Source organism: Zonotrichia albicollis, chromosome 3 (assembly GCF_047830755.1).
Source record: "Zonotrichia albicollis isolate bZonAlb1 chromosome 3, bZonAlb1.hap1, whole genome shotgun sequence".
Taxonomy (NCBI): domain Eukaryota; kingdom Metazoa; phylum Chordata; class Aves; order Passeriformes; family Passerellidae; genus Zonotrichia; species Zonotrichia albicollis.
The window spans coordinates 51,317,281-51,332,644 of NC_133821.1; the positions used below are offsets into that span (position 1 = coordinate 51,317,281).

Below are 15,364 nucleotides of genomic sequence, written 5' to 3' on the forward strand. Positions count from 1 at the left end.
TTTTGTTAAAAGCATCCTAGAAGAGGTATCTAAAGATACTGTAAATATTGGGAATTCCATATGCCACAGAGAAGCCCCCAAGGGCTCCCTGGCTGAGGGAAGTCATAGACTGCATTATTCTTGTTTACCAGTGACAAGTAACCACAGTTTCTTTAGCTGACCAACCTAGGGACCACTATGTTGTAGGAGTTAAAGAAGTCTTAAAACAACTGCTTTCTCTCTCTACTTTTCCTTTTGCAATGATCATAATTTTGCCTTGGTTCAACAGGTCCTTTAAGTGTCTTCAGACTCATCTGATCTGCACTTCGATCTGCTGTACTTCCCACTTACTAATTTTTACATGGGGAGAATCCTGTTCTAAAAGCTAAGATTTTGTATTCAGTTAGGAAATGTTCTGTTATTGAAAACAATAGACCTGTCTTGTTCTTCCAGAAGTGCTGTTTAAACAGAAGCAGATTCTCAGGAAAGGCTACTCTGTGCACAGGAGCAAAGCAGCCTTCCCACTGTAAATGGGAAACAGACATACTTTGTCTGAACCTTCTGCTCCTGATTGTTTTAGTCTGGGCTCCAAAGTGGTCTGTAACAACTTTTAGCTCAAGTAGAAGGGAGTGTTCTCTCCTTTTCCTTATTTTTTCTGTTTTGCTTTCTTAATGGATTGTTTCATTTTTCAATACAAATATACTGGAAGAAAAGATTGTTCCATATGTAAACCAGACAAAGTATAGCAGGCTTTAAAGTTTACCATTAGCCCACAGGGTCAACAGGGGAGTAAGGTAACTTTTCTTTTCTTTACAGCATTGAAGAATCCAACTTGTTTGTTTATTTTAAGAATTAATTTCTCCTCCTTTTATTTCCTTTAACAGTGTTCCCTCCTAGGGGTAACTTTGCTGGAGTGACCACTCACACACTTTTCAGGAGAGAAGTGCTATATTGATATTTTAGCTTGACAATAAGAACTTTTCTAAAGAAGACTATTACCATTATATATAATAATAAAGCGGAGAAGGAAAAATATCAGGGCCCATAGGTGAATCATAGTAAAAAATCTTCAGACTTCTCTATTTGAAAGCTTTATGCTGGAGCTAGAGCTCCATTGAAGTAAACTATAATAAATAACTACTATATAGATAAATATAAGGTAATCTGCTGCTTGTCCTATTTTTAAATCCCCCAACAATTCATTATCTCCTATACCTGCTCAGATATGATACTGCTTTGGCCAGTTTTGGCTCATTTAGGCTGGCTGAAACACTGTTTTGGCTTTGGCAGACAAGTTACCACTGATTGATAAATGACTTGCACCCCTGTCTTCAATGTTCCAATCCTCTGCCCACTTAACTTCTAATCATATCATCTGTCTCTTGTCAGAACTATTTTGTCCATGATACTTACTGTCTTATAACTAGCAGCAATTAAGGAAAATTTAAACAGCTGGACTATGGGAAAGTCTTTTAGGAGAGACTTCTAAGAAGACTAATTCTGTTTTTCCTAAGGAAAAACATCTGGCTCCTTTTTTGGTTCCAAAGATCTTCTTAATTTTGAAATAGGGCTAGAAGTCTCAGTAAGTTACCGGCTGGCCAGGCAGTGTCTATGAGGGGTGGAACTGTGAAAATTACTCATGGTTAGTCTAGCTAAAAACTACCAAAATTAGTGTGAGCTTTTCTACTGAGTTATGTCAGCAGTGAATATTTCAAGAAATCCCTCATTTCAGATTTACAGCCCTAATTGCTATCACATTTAATTTTACTGTAGTGCTCTTTGTTTTCAGTTACAGCTATATCATCTCCTTTACTTCATCAAATCTATGACTAGACTCTTATTTTATACTCTGCAGTGCATGCTAAAATCTGGAGGGACCTTATTATAGATTCACTGACTGCAACTATGACTTCAGGAAGGGTACCCAGGTATTTTTCATGTGGCTTATCAGCCCACATTTCTTTCCAACAAGTGAAAGTTTTCAAAGTAATCATCCTGAAATAATTGCATCTAGGCACGTTTAATATGCATGTACGTATTTCATGACTTGAAACCATACATTTAAAACAATTAGATGAGGGGTGTTCATTGAAATATGCTGGCATGTGCTTGAAACTACATTTTTGATATGAGGAAAAGCATCAGATAATCAAAAACAGCTGTTTCAGATCTGCCACAGAGGAGGTAGCTTAGGCAGTGAAATTCTATTCTCTGGCAGAAAAGGAGCAAGCCCATTCTTGCAACTCTAGTAGAGCAGAAGTTTCTGCAAACTGTGAAGCACTTCTTGTGTATGAAGGTTGTGCTAATGTCGTATCTCTGAACAAACAGGATAGTCCAGGGAGAGAGCAGTCCTGTCAGCATGAATGCACATCTTCCAGTTGCTGCCAGGAGCAGCAGAGCAGGCACAGCCAAGGAGGGGCAAAACTTCAGCTGCGCAGCACAGTGTTGGTCCTCCTTACAAAGCAGTACTGTGGCTGGATGCATCTGTATCCACCCACTTATTTTGCTTAAGATGTTGACTTTGATCTGATTGTGTTAGTAACACACTTTCTGGATAGGTTTCATACATTTCAGTTCAGATCCCTGTGGCACAGACATCCACAATGGTGCTCACAGCTGTGAACAATTCTTTTTCTATTATTTTCAGTGCAGCCAAGAGGCATTTTCAGAGTTCTGTTCATTAGACATATTTACTTGTCTGCTTCAGAAGATGATGTTTTATAGGTGCTTGTTCCTATGTACTGATATTGTACATTTTCATTTTCTACTTGTCCTTATCAGAGCAGTTCCTGCCACCTTTGTTCCAGAGTAGTCATTGTGTGCATGCTCATTCTCAACTGGTGCTCTTGGTTTAAAATTTGTGCCTCCTATTCTTAGGGCTGTCTTCTCTGAGGGCTATGACTGATGAGCCTGCCTGAAGAAGGCTATGAGAGATGAAGAGTTCCCAGCTGTTAGGATCCAAGTGCAGTGGTGTGCAGCACAGCACTGTTGCACAAATCAAGCCCAGAAATGGTTTACTTTGAAATGCTGTACTGTAAACTGCAGTGGTTCAGGAGCTGATAAAAAAGCAGCTCAGTAGTGCAAAAGCTGCAAGTTGGGCAGGCAAGGAGGTCTAACAGCATCAATAATTCCAAGCTAAGGATCCTTTAAACTTCTACTTAAAAGAATCCTTTCAACTCTGCTTACAAAATAAAATCTGTTTAGGTGATGTTATGAACAGTAATTGTTTTCAAACTTTAAGATCTGCAGAAAGAAATCAGGGGCAGTGCTTTTATTTTCTTGTTTGTGTTCCCATATTGTTTGGAGTTTGACTTGCCACCTAACAGAGACATTTGGTAATGATAAAATAAATTACAGCACTTCTGTTTTTCAGGTACAATGTGTGTATCATGGCTTATGGGCAAACTGGAAGTGGGAAGACATACACAATGTTGGGACCACAGTTAGAGGGGAACTTAGCATTTGCCACAGAAGAGGAATCAGAACTTGGAATTATTCCCCGAGCTACCCAAGAAGTGTTCAGGTAAAAACTAAGTAAAGACTAACTAACTAACTATCAGTGGCAGTCACTTTAAACTGTATGGAAAGGATGAAATAATGTTTGTAGTGTATTTATCATGACAGATTTCAGCTTCAAAATTGTTAATATTTATAGCTTCTCTGGCCACCATTTGATACTTGAGGTTTCATATAGATTTCTATTCTCTCTCCTCCTTAATCCAATTTTCTAAGACAAGAAGATTATGCAGTTTTACTGTGTGTTATCTGTCTATCTGGCTTTCAGACTCTAATGAAACTTATGAAAAAGTTTCAACCATAGTTGTGTTAGTCCAAAAGATAATGAAGTTCCAAAAAGTCCTGTGAAAATTGACAACTGGAATAGATGAAGAGGATTCAGATTAGAACCCAGTCCCAAGGAAGAAGGATAGTAGAATTTTTAACTACAATCTGTTCTCGTTTTAAGGGTTCCTGGATTTTTTCAGTTGAACCTAAAACAGGATTAAACTGATATGCTGCTATGTTAGAGTAGAAGAGCCATTAGAAGTTTTTCCAGCTAAGCCTGTTTGTTTTGGAGAAGGGTATGAACTAAATCAAAGAACCAATTTTGTATGAGAATAACTGTCTAAATGTAAATACTCTCCTGAACAGAGAAGCCCTTAATTTATGGGTTTTCTCAGGCTGTGAACAGATAACTTCTTCCAGATATAGTTTCCCATCTCTGTTCATTGCTTGCTCTCTGCCAGATTTTATACTCTGAGCTCTGAGTGCAGTAACTGCCAGCAGAGAAATGATATTAAAAATCCTGAGATGGGAGGCCAGTGGAAAAAACAAACTGGCACAGCTGTTTGGAAAATTAAATTCTATCTACTTCCTCAAGTATAAATAAACCGTATATTCTGATTCTTCAGGTTAACATTAGAATATGGATGAGGCAATTCCAAGGCTGCAGATACTTAGTAAATGCTCTTATCAGATTGTAATTATATTACAATTAAAGAAGAGATCTCTATTTACAGATTTTCATTTGGGGTTTGGCTTCAACATTTCTGGGCTTTTTTCTTCAAATTTTTTTCTCTTTTTTTATTTGCCAGGCTTATTTCAGAAAAGCCACCAGGAAGTTACTGGGTTGAGGTTTCTGTTGTAGAAGTGTATAATAATGAAATTTTTGATCTTCTGGCCAAAGACAGTTGTGGAAAAGTGTTTGGCGTCAGGCGTGATGTTGTCACAACCAGAGAAGGGAAGAGTGATGTGCCATCGCTGACGCACGAGTGAGTACAGAGCTTGCTCCTGCCATCCAAACACTGTCTGGTGGTAACGCTGTGTGGAGCTGTCACAAAACTGCATTACAGGCACCAGATTGCTTCTAAACAATGAGTCCTTACCATATGCAAAAGAACAGTTCTGTTTCTGTTAGCCCAGTCTGTTAGACTGCAGTTGGCTGCAAATGTCAAAATACTTTCAGAAATAAGTGTACAGTTACTTTGAGTTATACTCCTGTGCTGAGTGCCTTCCACTCAGAATGCCTGAAGATTGCAGCACATGTTGTCATTGCTGGATCTATGGCATCTTGTCAGCTGTTGAAAAAGAAGGGATAATCTTGGCACAAAGCACTTTCCATTCAGCCTCATTGAATTATAAAATTTACAGATTATCATAGAATTTTACATACCAGTTGCAAATAGTTAAGCAGCTGTACGGTGTTAGCTTTCCCTTTATGCTGGAAAGTTGGAGTTACAAAAATTAGAGTTGGAGTTACAAATTAGGTTGGAGTTACAAAAAATTAGAATAAGATTTTAAGTGATCTTTTAATGCAAATACCCATCTTAGTATTACTTAATGTTCTGTTTTCATAACTGAAGGTTTTAAAGCTGGAATTGTTATGTTGGCATTTGAACTGGTAGATCTTGAAAATCAAGGTTCTTCAAACTAAAAGCTAAGCAGCAAAGCTTCTCACCGTTCACTTGGAAGATGTCCCTCCCCAGCATTGTATGCCAGGTTTGATCCTTATTTACACAACTTGACAGTGTAGGGGAGAGCTAGGGTATTTAAGGCTACAGCTATACTTACTTTAATGCCTTCTTTTACTTACTAAGCATTATGAAGATTTGTTCTAGCACTCATGGGAATGATTCTTGGCATTAGGTAAGTGTGGCATACAAAGCAAATGTACAGTGCTTTCTTGTTATATATAAAATCTTACCTTGGGTAATTAGATGTTAAAAATAAAATATTCATAAAATTTCATCCATTAACAAGAGGGAATCTGTTTCAGATGCTTCATTTTAGTATTGGCTGTGTCATTTACAGTAGAGTGTCCTGAGTGAGAAGGGGCCCACAAGATCATTGAGTCCAACTCCTGGCCCTGCACAGGACAGCCCTAAGAATCCCATTCTAGTACCTAGCCACCCTCTGGGTGAAGAACCTGTTCCTAATATCCAATGGAAACCTCCCCTGACACAACTTCTGGTTGTTCCCTCAGGTCACCAGAGAGAAGAGGCTGATTCCTGCTCCTCTGCTTCCCCTCGCAAGGAAGTTGTAACTGCAATGAGGTTTCAGTTCAGTCTCCTCTTCTCCAGGCTGAACAGACCAAGTCACCATAGCTTCTGCTTATGTGGCTTCCTTTCTGGGCCTTTGACCATTTTTGTGGCCTTTCTTTGGGCCTTACACTAGGAATATCAATATTAGCTACAAAAAAAAAAAATTAGAATAAGCAGTATTAGTGGCACCAGAGAGGTGATGGTACCCAGTGGAATTAAACTGGACATCTCTCTGTGAGCACCCAGCATGAGAACAGATTACAAAAGGAGCATGTGCATTATGGAGATGTCACATAAAGAAGTGTCCTGCTCCTTGAGTAAATAATGTTTGTGAAAAGAAACATCCTGCTCTATTGAAATGTTTAAAACAGCATTAGTGTTTTCTATGTTTCTGAGGAAACGTGATGTTTTTCTTTGCCTCTCTATAATAATTCTTGTCATAGTCTAATCTTTACTTTTCCAAGGGGAATTAGCAGTCAGATATGAAATGCATCCCATGCCAATTAAATAAAATGCACTATCAGTGGAGATTATTTTGTCCTGTGGGACTTAGTCACATAAGCAGACCAGTAGTTTGTTTATGTGGATTTAATGCTATTCCCAGCAAGCCTTGATAAAAATACAAGAATGTGCTGGAAGATTGTGCAAACATACTTTTATTCTACCTAGTGATACACATTTATTGATTTGTACTTTCTACCAATTTAATTGCTCATAGAAAAGTAGGAGCCCAGAGAAATTGTCAAGTAGTTTTCTTCACTGTGGGATCAACAGGACTCTCCGTTCTTTCTGTGAAATAATAAGCACTGCAATATTCTCAGAAGGATTAACATTTGTATCTGGGGTTTGCCTGCTCTTGGTCTTGAGATTAAATACAATTTCCATAGAAATTCTGCAAGCTTAGTTGCACTCTGCACACTCCATAAGAACATGGAATGAATGTGTGATGGAGCTTAAAGTGATGAATCCTTTTGCCCTTTCTGTCTGTATTATGCTGACTAGTGGGTTTCTCTATGTCTCTATTCTTGTATTTCCCAACTGTGACTCTACTCCAACTTTTAGTATCTAGTTAAGGCTCTGCTGTCACGGGAATGAAAAACTCCAGAAGATGCTGGGAGCAGAACTCAACCTGTGTGTGCTGAATCTTTCTTGGAGGAGCTAATCTTTCTCCTTTGACTAGACAGGAAAGGAGCCATATGACTTAGAAAGTGAAGATGGGTGCATATAGTGTGGGCATGCTGGGAGTTGAACTTTCCCTGTTTCATCAAAACCTCCAAGTACTTTTTAATTAAGGTATTTCAGTAACTAAGATGCTGGCCTAGCATAACTTTATTCCTGAAAAATGCCTGTTCCACTTCCCAAGGGAACTTTGCATAGTTAGTGGACCCATCTATTTTCATAGGTTTTGGGAAAGGGAGAGGTGAGAAGCAGTGGGACTTGTGCCATAGAGACAAAAAAAAAGAAGCTGCAATAAGGTTTCATTTGTCCCTCTAGTTAATAAAAGGGCTGCCCTGTTTATTTCTGTAAATTTTAATTTATGGCAAAGGAACCTGGTGCCTTGAACTAAAACTCTTAAAAGCCACTTATCTCAATCAGTTAATGCTAAATTCTAATGCAAACATAAATAAAAATACTGCCTTGTATCTCAATTTCTCAATTACAATGCAAGCAGTGAAAAAAGTCCAATTCATAAACAGGTTATATTAATAATTACATAGAAAGGTTAATAAGAAAAAGCAAACCCAAACAAAGTAAAGGAATCATTGAATGAGGCCACCCAGCTGCCTGAAATCTAAAGTAAACAGCTGGTGCTTTGAATAAAAACACATCCTCATTTATGATAATATTTCATCTAGAATATATTGGCCTGCTGGGTCTCATTGGCCTCTCCATATATCCACTAAAGTTACAGTAGTCTCTTTCCTGCTAACATGTTCATCTTACTGAATCACGAAAGCCTCAGTCTCTTTCTTCTTTTATAGCTTGGTTGACTTTGGAGAACTTTCAGCATCAAATTTTTAACGTAACCACAACAGGGCTTCTCTTTGTAGAATCTGGTCCTGGAACGTGCGGCACATAAGGCTCGATGAAGTCGTAGAGATTACACTGAAATATTATTTCTGTCAGTCCTGTGGGGGAGCTACTGTGCCAAGCTCACCACACTGGGCTGGGGGTGTTGCTTGTCTTCAAAGCCAGCGGCAGCTTCCCAGCCATAGGTGACCAGCAGTGACAACACACCCTGAGCCCTGTCTTCCTGGCAAATGGAGGGATGGGGCAGCAGCTTGGAGTGCTGACCCTTTGCCAGCTCACAGCAGCAGCTTGCAGAATCCAACAGCCTGTGCTGCATCCTAGCCAAGGCTGCTTCCCCCTCGGGCCTTCCAGTCCTGGCTGCCCAGCCCCTGGAAGATGCAGTTCAAGGCTTGGGAAGGCAGGATGTGTGCCTCATTGGACGGGAGGCAATAGTCAGGTCGCTCCAGAGTAAGGCTCTGACTGCAGGAGCTGGAGCCGCTGGCTCTCTGCTGGTACCAGGTCAAACAAGCAGGAGGCATCCCCGGTGGCTGCCCAGAGGTAGAGAGAGGGTCACTGTGGAGGCTGGCATGTGTGGCTCAGGATTGACAGGGGAAGTCTATAGTGATTGTTTACCTTGTGCAGGCCTGGATACACAGGAACTGCACTTAGCTGGCTGCTTCTCCTAAGTGCCTATAGATATGGTGTGGCCAAATGCTTTTCTGGGCTTCAGATGCCCTTGCTTTGTATTTTTAAAGAAATTGTTTTAGTTGAGTATAGTTTGTTTTCTTTTGTTCTTCTGTCTCTAAACTCTTCAAGTATGGCTCTTAGCATAGAATAAGTTTGTGCCTGGTGTGACTTTTACTGAAATCAGCCAAATCTAATTCATAAAGACCTTGCCTTTTATCATATGCTAGCTGCTGCTGACTGCAGCGTTGTGGAACCAAGCCTGTGGCCTGTCATAAGTGTTATTAATAGTTGGGCTGTTACAGAGCATTCAGTGACCAGGCTATGATACACAGTCATCATTTATACCCCCACCTATAAACAACTCTTTAGGTGTTCTACCTTCAATGATTATTGAAGAAGGCAACAAGTGAAAGAAAAGTGTAGGCAGTCTTATCTCATTTCTTTTAAACATTGCAAACATAGGGAAAATCATAGTGGTTTTTTTTCTTTACCTAACCAGATTATTTCACTGTCTGTGTTTCACTGTGGGTGCTAGGTCTTTGCCCTTGGATTCATATTTGCAGTACTTCTTTTAACAGGAAAAGAAAACAGATAGTATGAGATAAATGGTCTATAGAAATTCACATCTATTTATTCTGACATTGTACTCATTGAGCAGTGGAACTGGACTTTTTTTCCAGGGATTCTGGATTTAATTCCAAATGTGAAATACAACTTCCAGAGGCCCAGAGAAATTTTGGGGGTTTAGCTTAATTCTGTACCTAAGAAAATGAGCTATCTCAGCATAAATTGGAGAAACCTACTTCTGTAAGACCAGAGATTCCAGCAATGTCTAACCCTGTGTCTTTTCTTCCAAAGTGTGGAGATATAGAAATGTCTGTTGCTTCAAGAGCTGAGCTATAGTACCTCTGGACCTGCAAGGCTGGCAGGCCACTTCTGCAGCACTTTAAGGACTGCATGACAGCTTTTGGCTTGAATTGTCATCTTTATCTCACCTGAAAATGTCTGTCTGTGCAGCTCAAAACTGAGAGTAGTATAAGGAGAAGAGCAGAGAAATGGAAATGCTGAGGTTCTCATTCAAGTTGTCAGCTTTCTTGTGTGATTTTTTCCTGCAAGTCAGTTAAATATCCTTTCTGTTTCTTTACTTCTTAGGACTGTTGAAAATGCATCTGAATTTTTGCATCTAGTCAACAAAGGCCTACAGCTGAGAGTCACGCACCCAACACTGGTCCATGCTCATTCCTCTCGCTCTCATCTGGTAGTGACATTGACCATAACCACAGTTGTCCTTGGAGATAACTTTGGTAAGCAGGATGTTACTAAGATACATCTGGAGCCAGTTGTTTTTAGAAAAACAGTTTGTGGACTGGGAGGTTTTCATATTGCTTTTTCTTCCTTTTTCCAGTGTTTGATACAGGCCTTCAGTTCTTTTCCATTTTTCTAACTTCAACATTCCTTCTTAAATAACAGACCATTTTCATGTTTCCAGCACCTTTCTTTGCATGCCTTGACTTCCAGAGTTGTTGAAGTTTTATTGCATGAGGTAACTAATGAATAAGTATCATCAGAAAGTCATAAGATAAGGTATAAGATAGTAAGTATCTTGATAAGATACATACTCAAATAAAGTAGTTAAATCGCTTAGAATGAATAATTACATGTCATAGAAAGTTTGTGGTTAAGCTAACCGTAAATTTTAGGGATCATCATATGCTTTTGGTTGAGAAAGAATTAAATTTATTTACTCTCTGCCTTGCAAAAATGCCCTTTAAATTCAGAATCTTTTGAACTGTTAATAATAGGCCACTGCACGAAAAGACAAAATACTTGTCCTATTTTCTATTGGTAACATTCATATTTCTGCTTTCCACTACCACACCAAGACTTACCAGTTTATTGGTTGAGGAACAGCTTTCTTTTGGAGCTCTTGAGGTAACTTTGTTTTCTTTTGCTCATGTTATAATTAGGCTCTCTGCTTTCAGTACTGCGGTCCATCTCCTACATATTCTGCAACAACAATTTGATTTTAGAAAGTGGGAAATATTTAACATTTTTTCCCTTAGACTGCTATCAGAAATTAAACTAACAAAAAAGCAGAACAGACAGTGCCCTCTCTTACCTGTGGGCCTTGCCAAAAGACACAGTTAATTTCTAAGCTGCAGCTCCAGCATTCCCAATGTTAACTCTAGTCAGCTCCAGATTCTTGTCAGTTCGACTGATGGTACTTTTTGAAACTCAGTGCTTGCACCATTAGCACAGCAGCCATCTTGTCTGCTGCAGAATTCCCTTTGCCACTTCTAATTGCAGGCACCCCACTGTGCCATGTTGCCTGGCAGCAAAGCTCTGCAGAAATGGCTAATTGGTGTTGAATGCAGACTCTGGCTTTTGATTCACAGCATGTGGGTGAAGATGTGCACTGTAAGGAAGCAGAGAGAGCAGCACTGAACCTGGGACCTCACTGCAGCAGTGTGGCTTGTTTAAAAGGAAAGGATTCTGATTTAAAAGCCAGATGCCATTGTCAAATATCTCAATGTCAGATACCTTAGTCACTAAAGAAAATGTTGCAAAGTCTGTGATGAGTTCTGTGCCTAAAGCCAAGGTTGACAAGCCAGCACTTTTTCAGGTTTGCTTAAGGTATTTTAGCATTTTGATCCGTATTTGAGGAAAGCTGTTTCTTAATTTCATTGTCTAAAACTGAAGAGGAGTGAGAATACTTAGTTTGACACTGTATGGCCTGAAGCCATTTATTCTGTGTAAGCCAACACAGCTGCTCTGCCTACACTGTGAAGATCTGGTTCAGGGTTTAGCAGCAGCCTACTTGGAGAAGTACAGAGCTCTGTAAGGCAAGTCAGTCTGCTCCTTAGTCAAGTTTTGCAGTTGGAAACTTTCTACTATTCCAGCTAGAACTCTGCAAACACCCAAGGAGGTCTGTTGTCTCCATGACCTGTAGCAGAATATGTGCCTTTTATTTTTTTGTTCTTTCAGAGAGAGAAAGAAAGAGATAGATGAAAACCAAAACACTAAGAGAAAAAAACAAACAAACAACTTTGGGAATTCCCTTTTGCATACATTCCTGCTAAGCTAATGTGAAAGCAGCTTTGCCAGACAGTATTTGTCTTACTTCCCAGCAAACAGAGAAAGCCAGATGCTTCTGCTGAGGAATGATACTAGTAGGTAACCAACCTGAACAAGTGGGAATAACACTATTGAGGCTAACAGCTCGTCATGTGGAGATCTTGCAGTGGGATAGGAGGGCTGAAGAAGTCTAGGGGGAGCAGCAGCAAAGGATAAAATAGAAGAGGCAGGATAAGGATTTTTTTTTTTTTTTGCCACAGCACCAGCAGTTGTAATTTCAAATACATAGAATCTATTTTCAGAGCCTACTGCTCCCAAGCATCTGAAACTGCATTTTGGTTGCAATAAGTCTAAAACTTTTTTAAAAGCCTCTTTAAAGTCCTTACTGGACTCCCATTTCTTGTTTTCCACACAGATGTGTCAACAATGGGGATATTTGATACAACACAATGTACACCGAAGCTTGTTACCAATTGGTACGATCAGTTTGATGAGTAAAACTTTAAGATAGAAAAAGTCATTCAGCCTGCCTGTGCCATGGATTCTGGCTTGTACATTGCTTCTGTTAGAATAGCCTGAAGCAACAGATACTGCACATCCCCCTATTGATACCCCATTTTTTCCCCATCTTAATTTTCAGTGTCAGTGAGAAGCTCTCTTTTGTTTTTTCCATTAACCAGGTACATTATGGGAAGATGAGCAAACCAGTCAGAGACTAAATAAAGAGGCTTCCTTCACTTTTCCACAAAAAATGAGAGACAATAAATCCACCTCTTCTTCCAGAGCCTCTTCACCAGTGCAGCTTGAAGCCACTGAGAAAATGAAGCAAGTCAAAACAAGACTGCAGCTGGTGGACCTGGCTGGGAGCGAGTGTGTTGGTAAGTGAACATGTCTGTTTGTGGGCATGGATCCTCATGGACCTAGATTAGAATAAATGCCTTAGTCCTTTATGGAGGGATGCATGCTGCTCACACAGGGGTGGTTTGAACCCACAAACACATAAACAAAATTTTGAGGGCTGATTGATCCAGTTTTACACTGGTACAGTTTAACTCAAAGTATGGCTGTATAAGCTTGAAATAAGCCCAGGACGGCTACCCCTATCATAGATACACTATTTGTTCAGACTGCTTTGATTAGGCCTAAGATTTCTATTCTGAAAATTAGCATGTCTTTGGTACCTAAATTTAAAGGGCATAAATTATTTAAATATTACAAATATCTGTAATAATTGATATCACCATGTGTGGATTTTTCCGCTTTATTGTGGAAAAAAAGTCTTGGAGGAAATTAGTGTTGAAAAGATAATATTGTTTTCATTGTTTCTTCAAAGCATTTTCCTTCTGCCTCCTCTATGCACACAATAATTTCAAAAACTTGATTATTTCCTAAAGGACAAGCTTTCTTACCAAGAAAAACCATGCAGCCAAATGTATCATTCCAGAAATAATGTTTTCAAAAGTGAACCAGTATTATGAAAGAGTCTTTTACTTTACTGCCAAGAATTCTTGCTGTTGCTCACTGTTAAACTTTTGTTCTACAGAGAAACCTAATATAATCCATTATTTTTTCATTTGCTCTAAATGCTGAAAACATGTAATTGAGCAACAGGGCGTGTGTTTGTTCTCTCAGTTAAATCAGGACAAACATTTCCTCCGTTTGGGGCTCAGCAGGCCAGATCCTCCAGTGAAGCCAGAAGAGCTGTGCTCACATCAGTGTTAGATGAGTGAGTTAGTGGCAGACTGACCTCTGCCATCAGATGTGCTAGTGGACATATTGCTGAAAGTGAGGGCAGCGTTAACTCGTAATTGTTTTAAAATGCGGGCAAATCTAAGTGAGCAGCAGTACCCCAAGCTTCTCACACATGTCAGCACCTAGCCCTGCTGGCTCTACAGCTGGCCTGTGTAATTTGTAGCACTTACAATCCAATTTGTCCCTTTTTAGCAAACTGTGTTTCACTTTGAGAACTCAGCCAAATGCTTTATCAAAGTTCATCTTACCAAATGCAGATAATCAGTAGTTTAAGCATATAACCCCTCCCCTATTTGCAGTTTTCTTCTTTAGGGGGATAACTGTTATCCCAGGAGTCTACTTTTCCTTGATATACAAGCAGCCTGAGGATGGCTGTATATATAATGACCCCAGTAAAATTACCTGGAGATTCATCCCATCTTGGATTGTTATCCACCCTTTGGCAGGGTCTTCCAAACTGTTTTGCTGTGTCTCTGACAACTGGAGACTCTATCACTCCAACTTCATCCTCTCCCACAGTCACAATTCTACAGCTCTCCCTGTCCAGACTCCTGGGGTTTTTGCTACTACTGTACTTTTCCACATTTCCTTCTTGAGCTCCCCTTTGCTGGAAGATGCTGGCCTAAGGGGAAAACAAGATCTCTAGCCACTCTCTGTACCTGTCTAGAGATAGGAGAGTAGGCAGCAGAGGAAGATGTTGGCCTCATCTGATCCCACTGTCATCAGCTCTGCCTGACGTGGATCATGTGCTCTGGGTAAGAAGTGACTGAGGATGTATCTGTACCTCATCCACTATCCTCAAGAAAGCTCAAATTTGAATAATATGATGCTAAATGCTATTAGAAAATTTCTTGTCCCCAAATGGCAATGGTAAGGACAGCAGGAATTAATTACTCTTAACTGCACCCTCATCCAGACTGATCAAAGAGTTGAGCTTGCAGCACCTCTTTGAATTGGTGCAATGTGTTGCATAGACCAAACCTTTATTGGGTTGTTCAGGGGCAGCATAGCTACGTACAACCATGCGGGGTGGGTGGTAGAAGGGCACCTTCTACCACTTCCTTAATCCGTTTCCTTACAGCAAATCATGCCATAAAACACCACTCCACAGGCTTTGGTGAACCCAAACACTTCACACTTGTGGCTGCTGTACAGTTTTCTTGCTGCAGCTTGTGCCATCAGTGTCTTGTCTCTTATTTCCAAAGGGATACAGATGGGGCAGCTAAATATTGTAAAAAATGGTGGAATAAACCAGGCTTCTCTTTGGAGCCGTTGTGGACTCATGCTTTCAAAAGCAGTGTTGTCTGATCTAAAGGTGTTCCTGCTTTCTTGGTTCCTTGTTCTTAATACATATAGAGCAAAAAATGCATTGTACACCTGCAGAGATCAACTTTAACATGAGATGCTTTGGACCATCTGTAGACATTGAATCTTCTCTAACCTTTCCTTCACATTACAGTTTTGAGGCAGATTTGCTTAGTGTTCCCAGTGCCTTTTTGTCCACTGTACCAGGTATGTCTGGAGTGACAGGGGCAGCACTGAGAGAGACCTCCTTCATCAACCGCAGCCTGTCTGCCCTGGCCGACGTTCTGGGAGCGATAGCAGAGCAGCGAGCTCACGTCCCGTACCGGAACAGCAAACTTACACACCTGCTGCAGGACTCCCTAGGTGAGGCATTATTCTGACTCTTCAACAATATAGATTTCTTCTCCTGGTTTTTCCTCTCCTTTGCTGTGTAAAACTAGAAGATGATCTTATACTCCTTGCTTGAATGTGCCCTCTCTTTCAAAGACTCTGGCTCAGGGGAGTGTGAGTACACACTT

At 40.1% G+C, this 15,364-nt stretch overlaps 1 protein-coding gene and 1 long non-coding RNA gene across 5 annotated transcripts in view; one reads left to right on the forward strand and one right to left on the reverse strand.

The window, feature by feature from the left end:
- KIF25 (kinesin family member 25) overlaps positions 1-15,364 on the forward strand; it is a 41,358-nt gene that overhangs the window by 24,574 nt on the left and 1,420 nt on the right. For all 4 annotated transcript variants that reach the window (XM_005486467.3, XM_014266694.3, XM_026793067.2 and 1 more), the window contains exons 10-14: positions 3,353-3,502; positions 4,572-4,748; positions 9,867-10,018; positions 12,470-12,667; positions 15,054-15,209. In XM_005486467.3, the coding sequence (XP_005486524.2) occupies positions 3,353-3,502; positions 4,572-4,748; positions 9,867-10,018; positions 12,470-12,667; positions 15,054-15,209 (833 nt within the window). The remainder of the gene's footprint in view (positions 1-3,352; positions 3,503-4,571; positions 4,749-9,866; positions 10,019-12,469; positions 12,668-15,053; positions 15,210-15,364) is intronic.
- On the reverse strand, positions 4,613-11,613 carry LOC102070236 (uncharacterized). Its single transcript, XR_271009.3, has 3 exons — positions 10,834-11,613; positions 10,604-10,721; positions 4,613-5,054 (listed from the first exon to the last, which is right to left on the reverse strand). It is a non-coding gene; the product is annotated as an uncharacterized LOC102070236 (long non-coding RNA).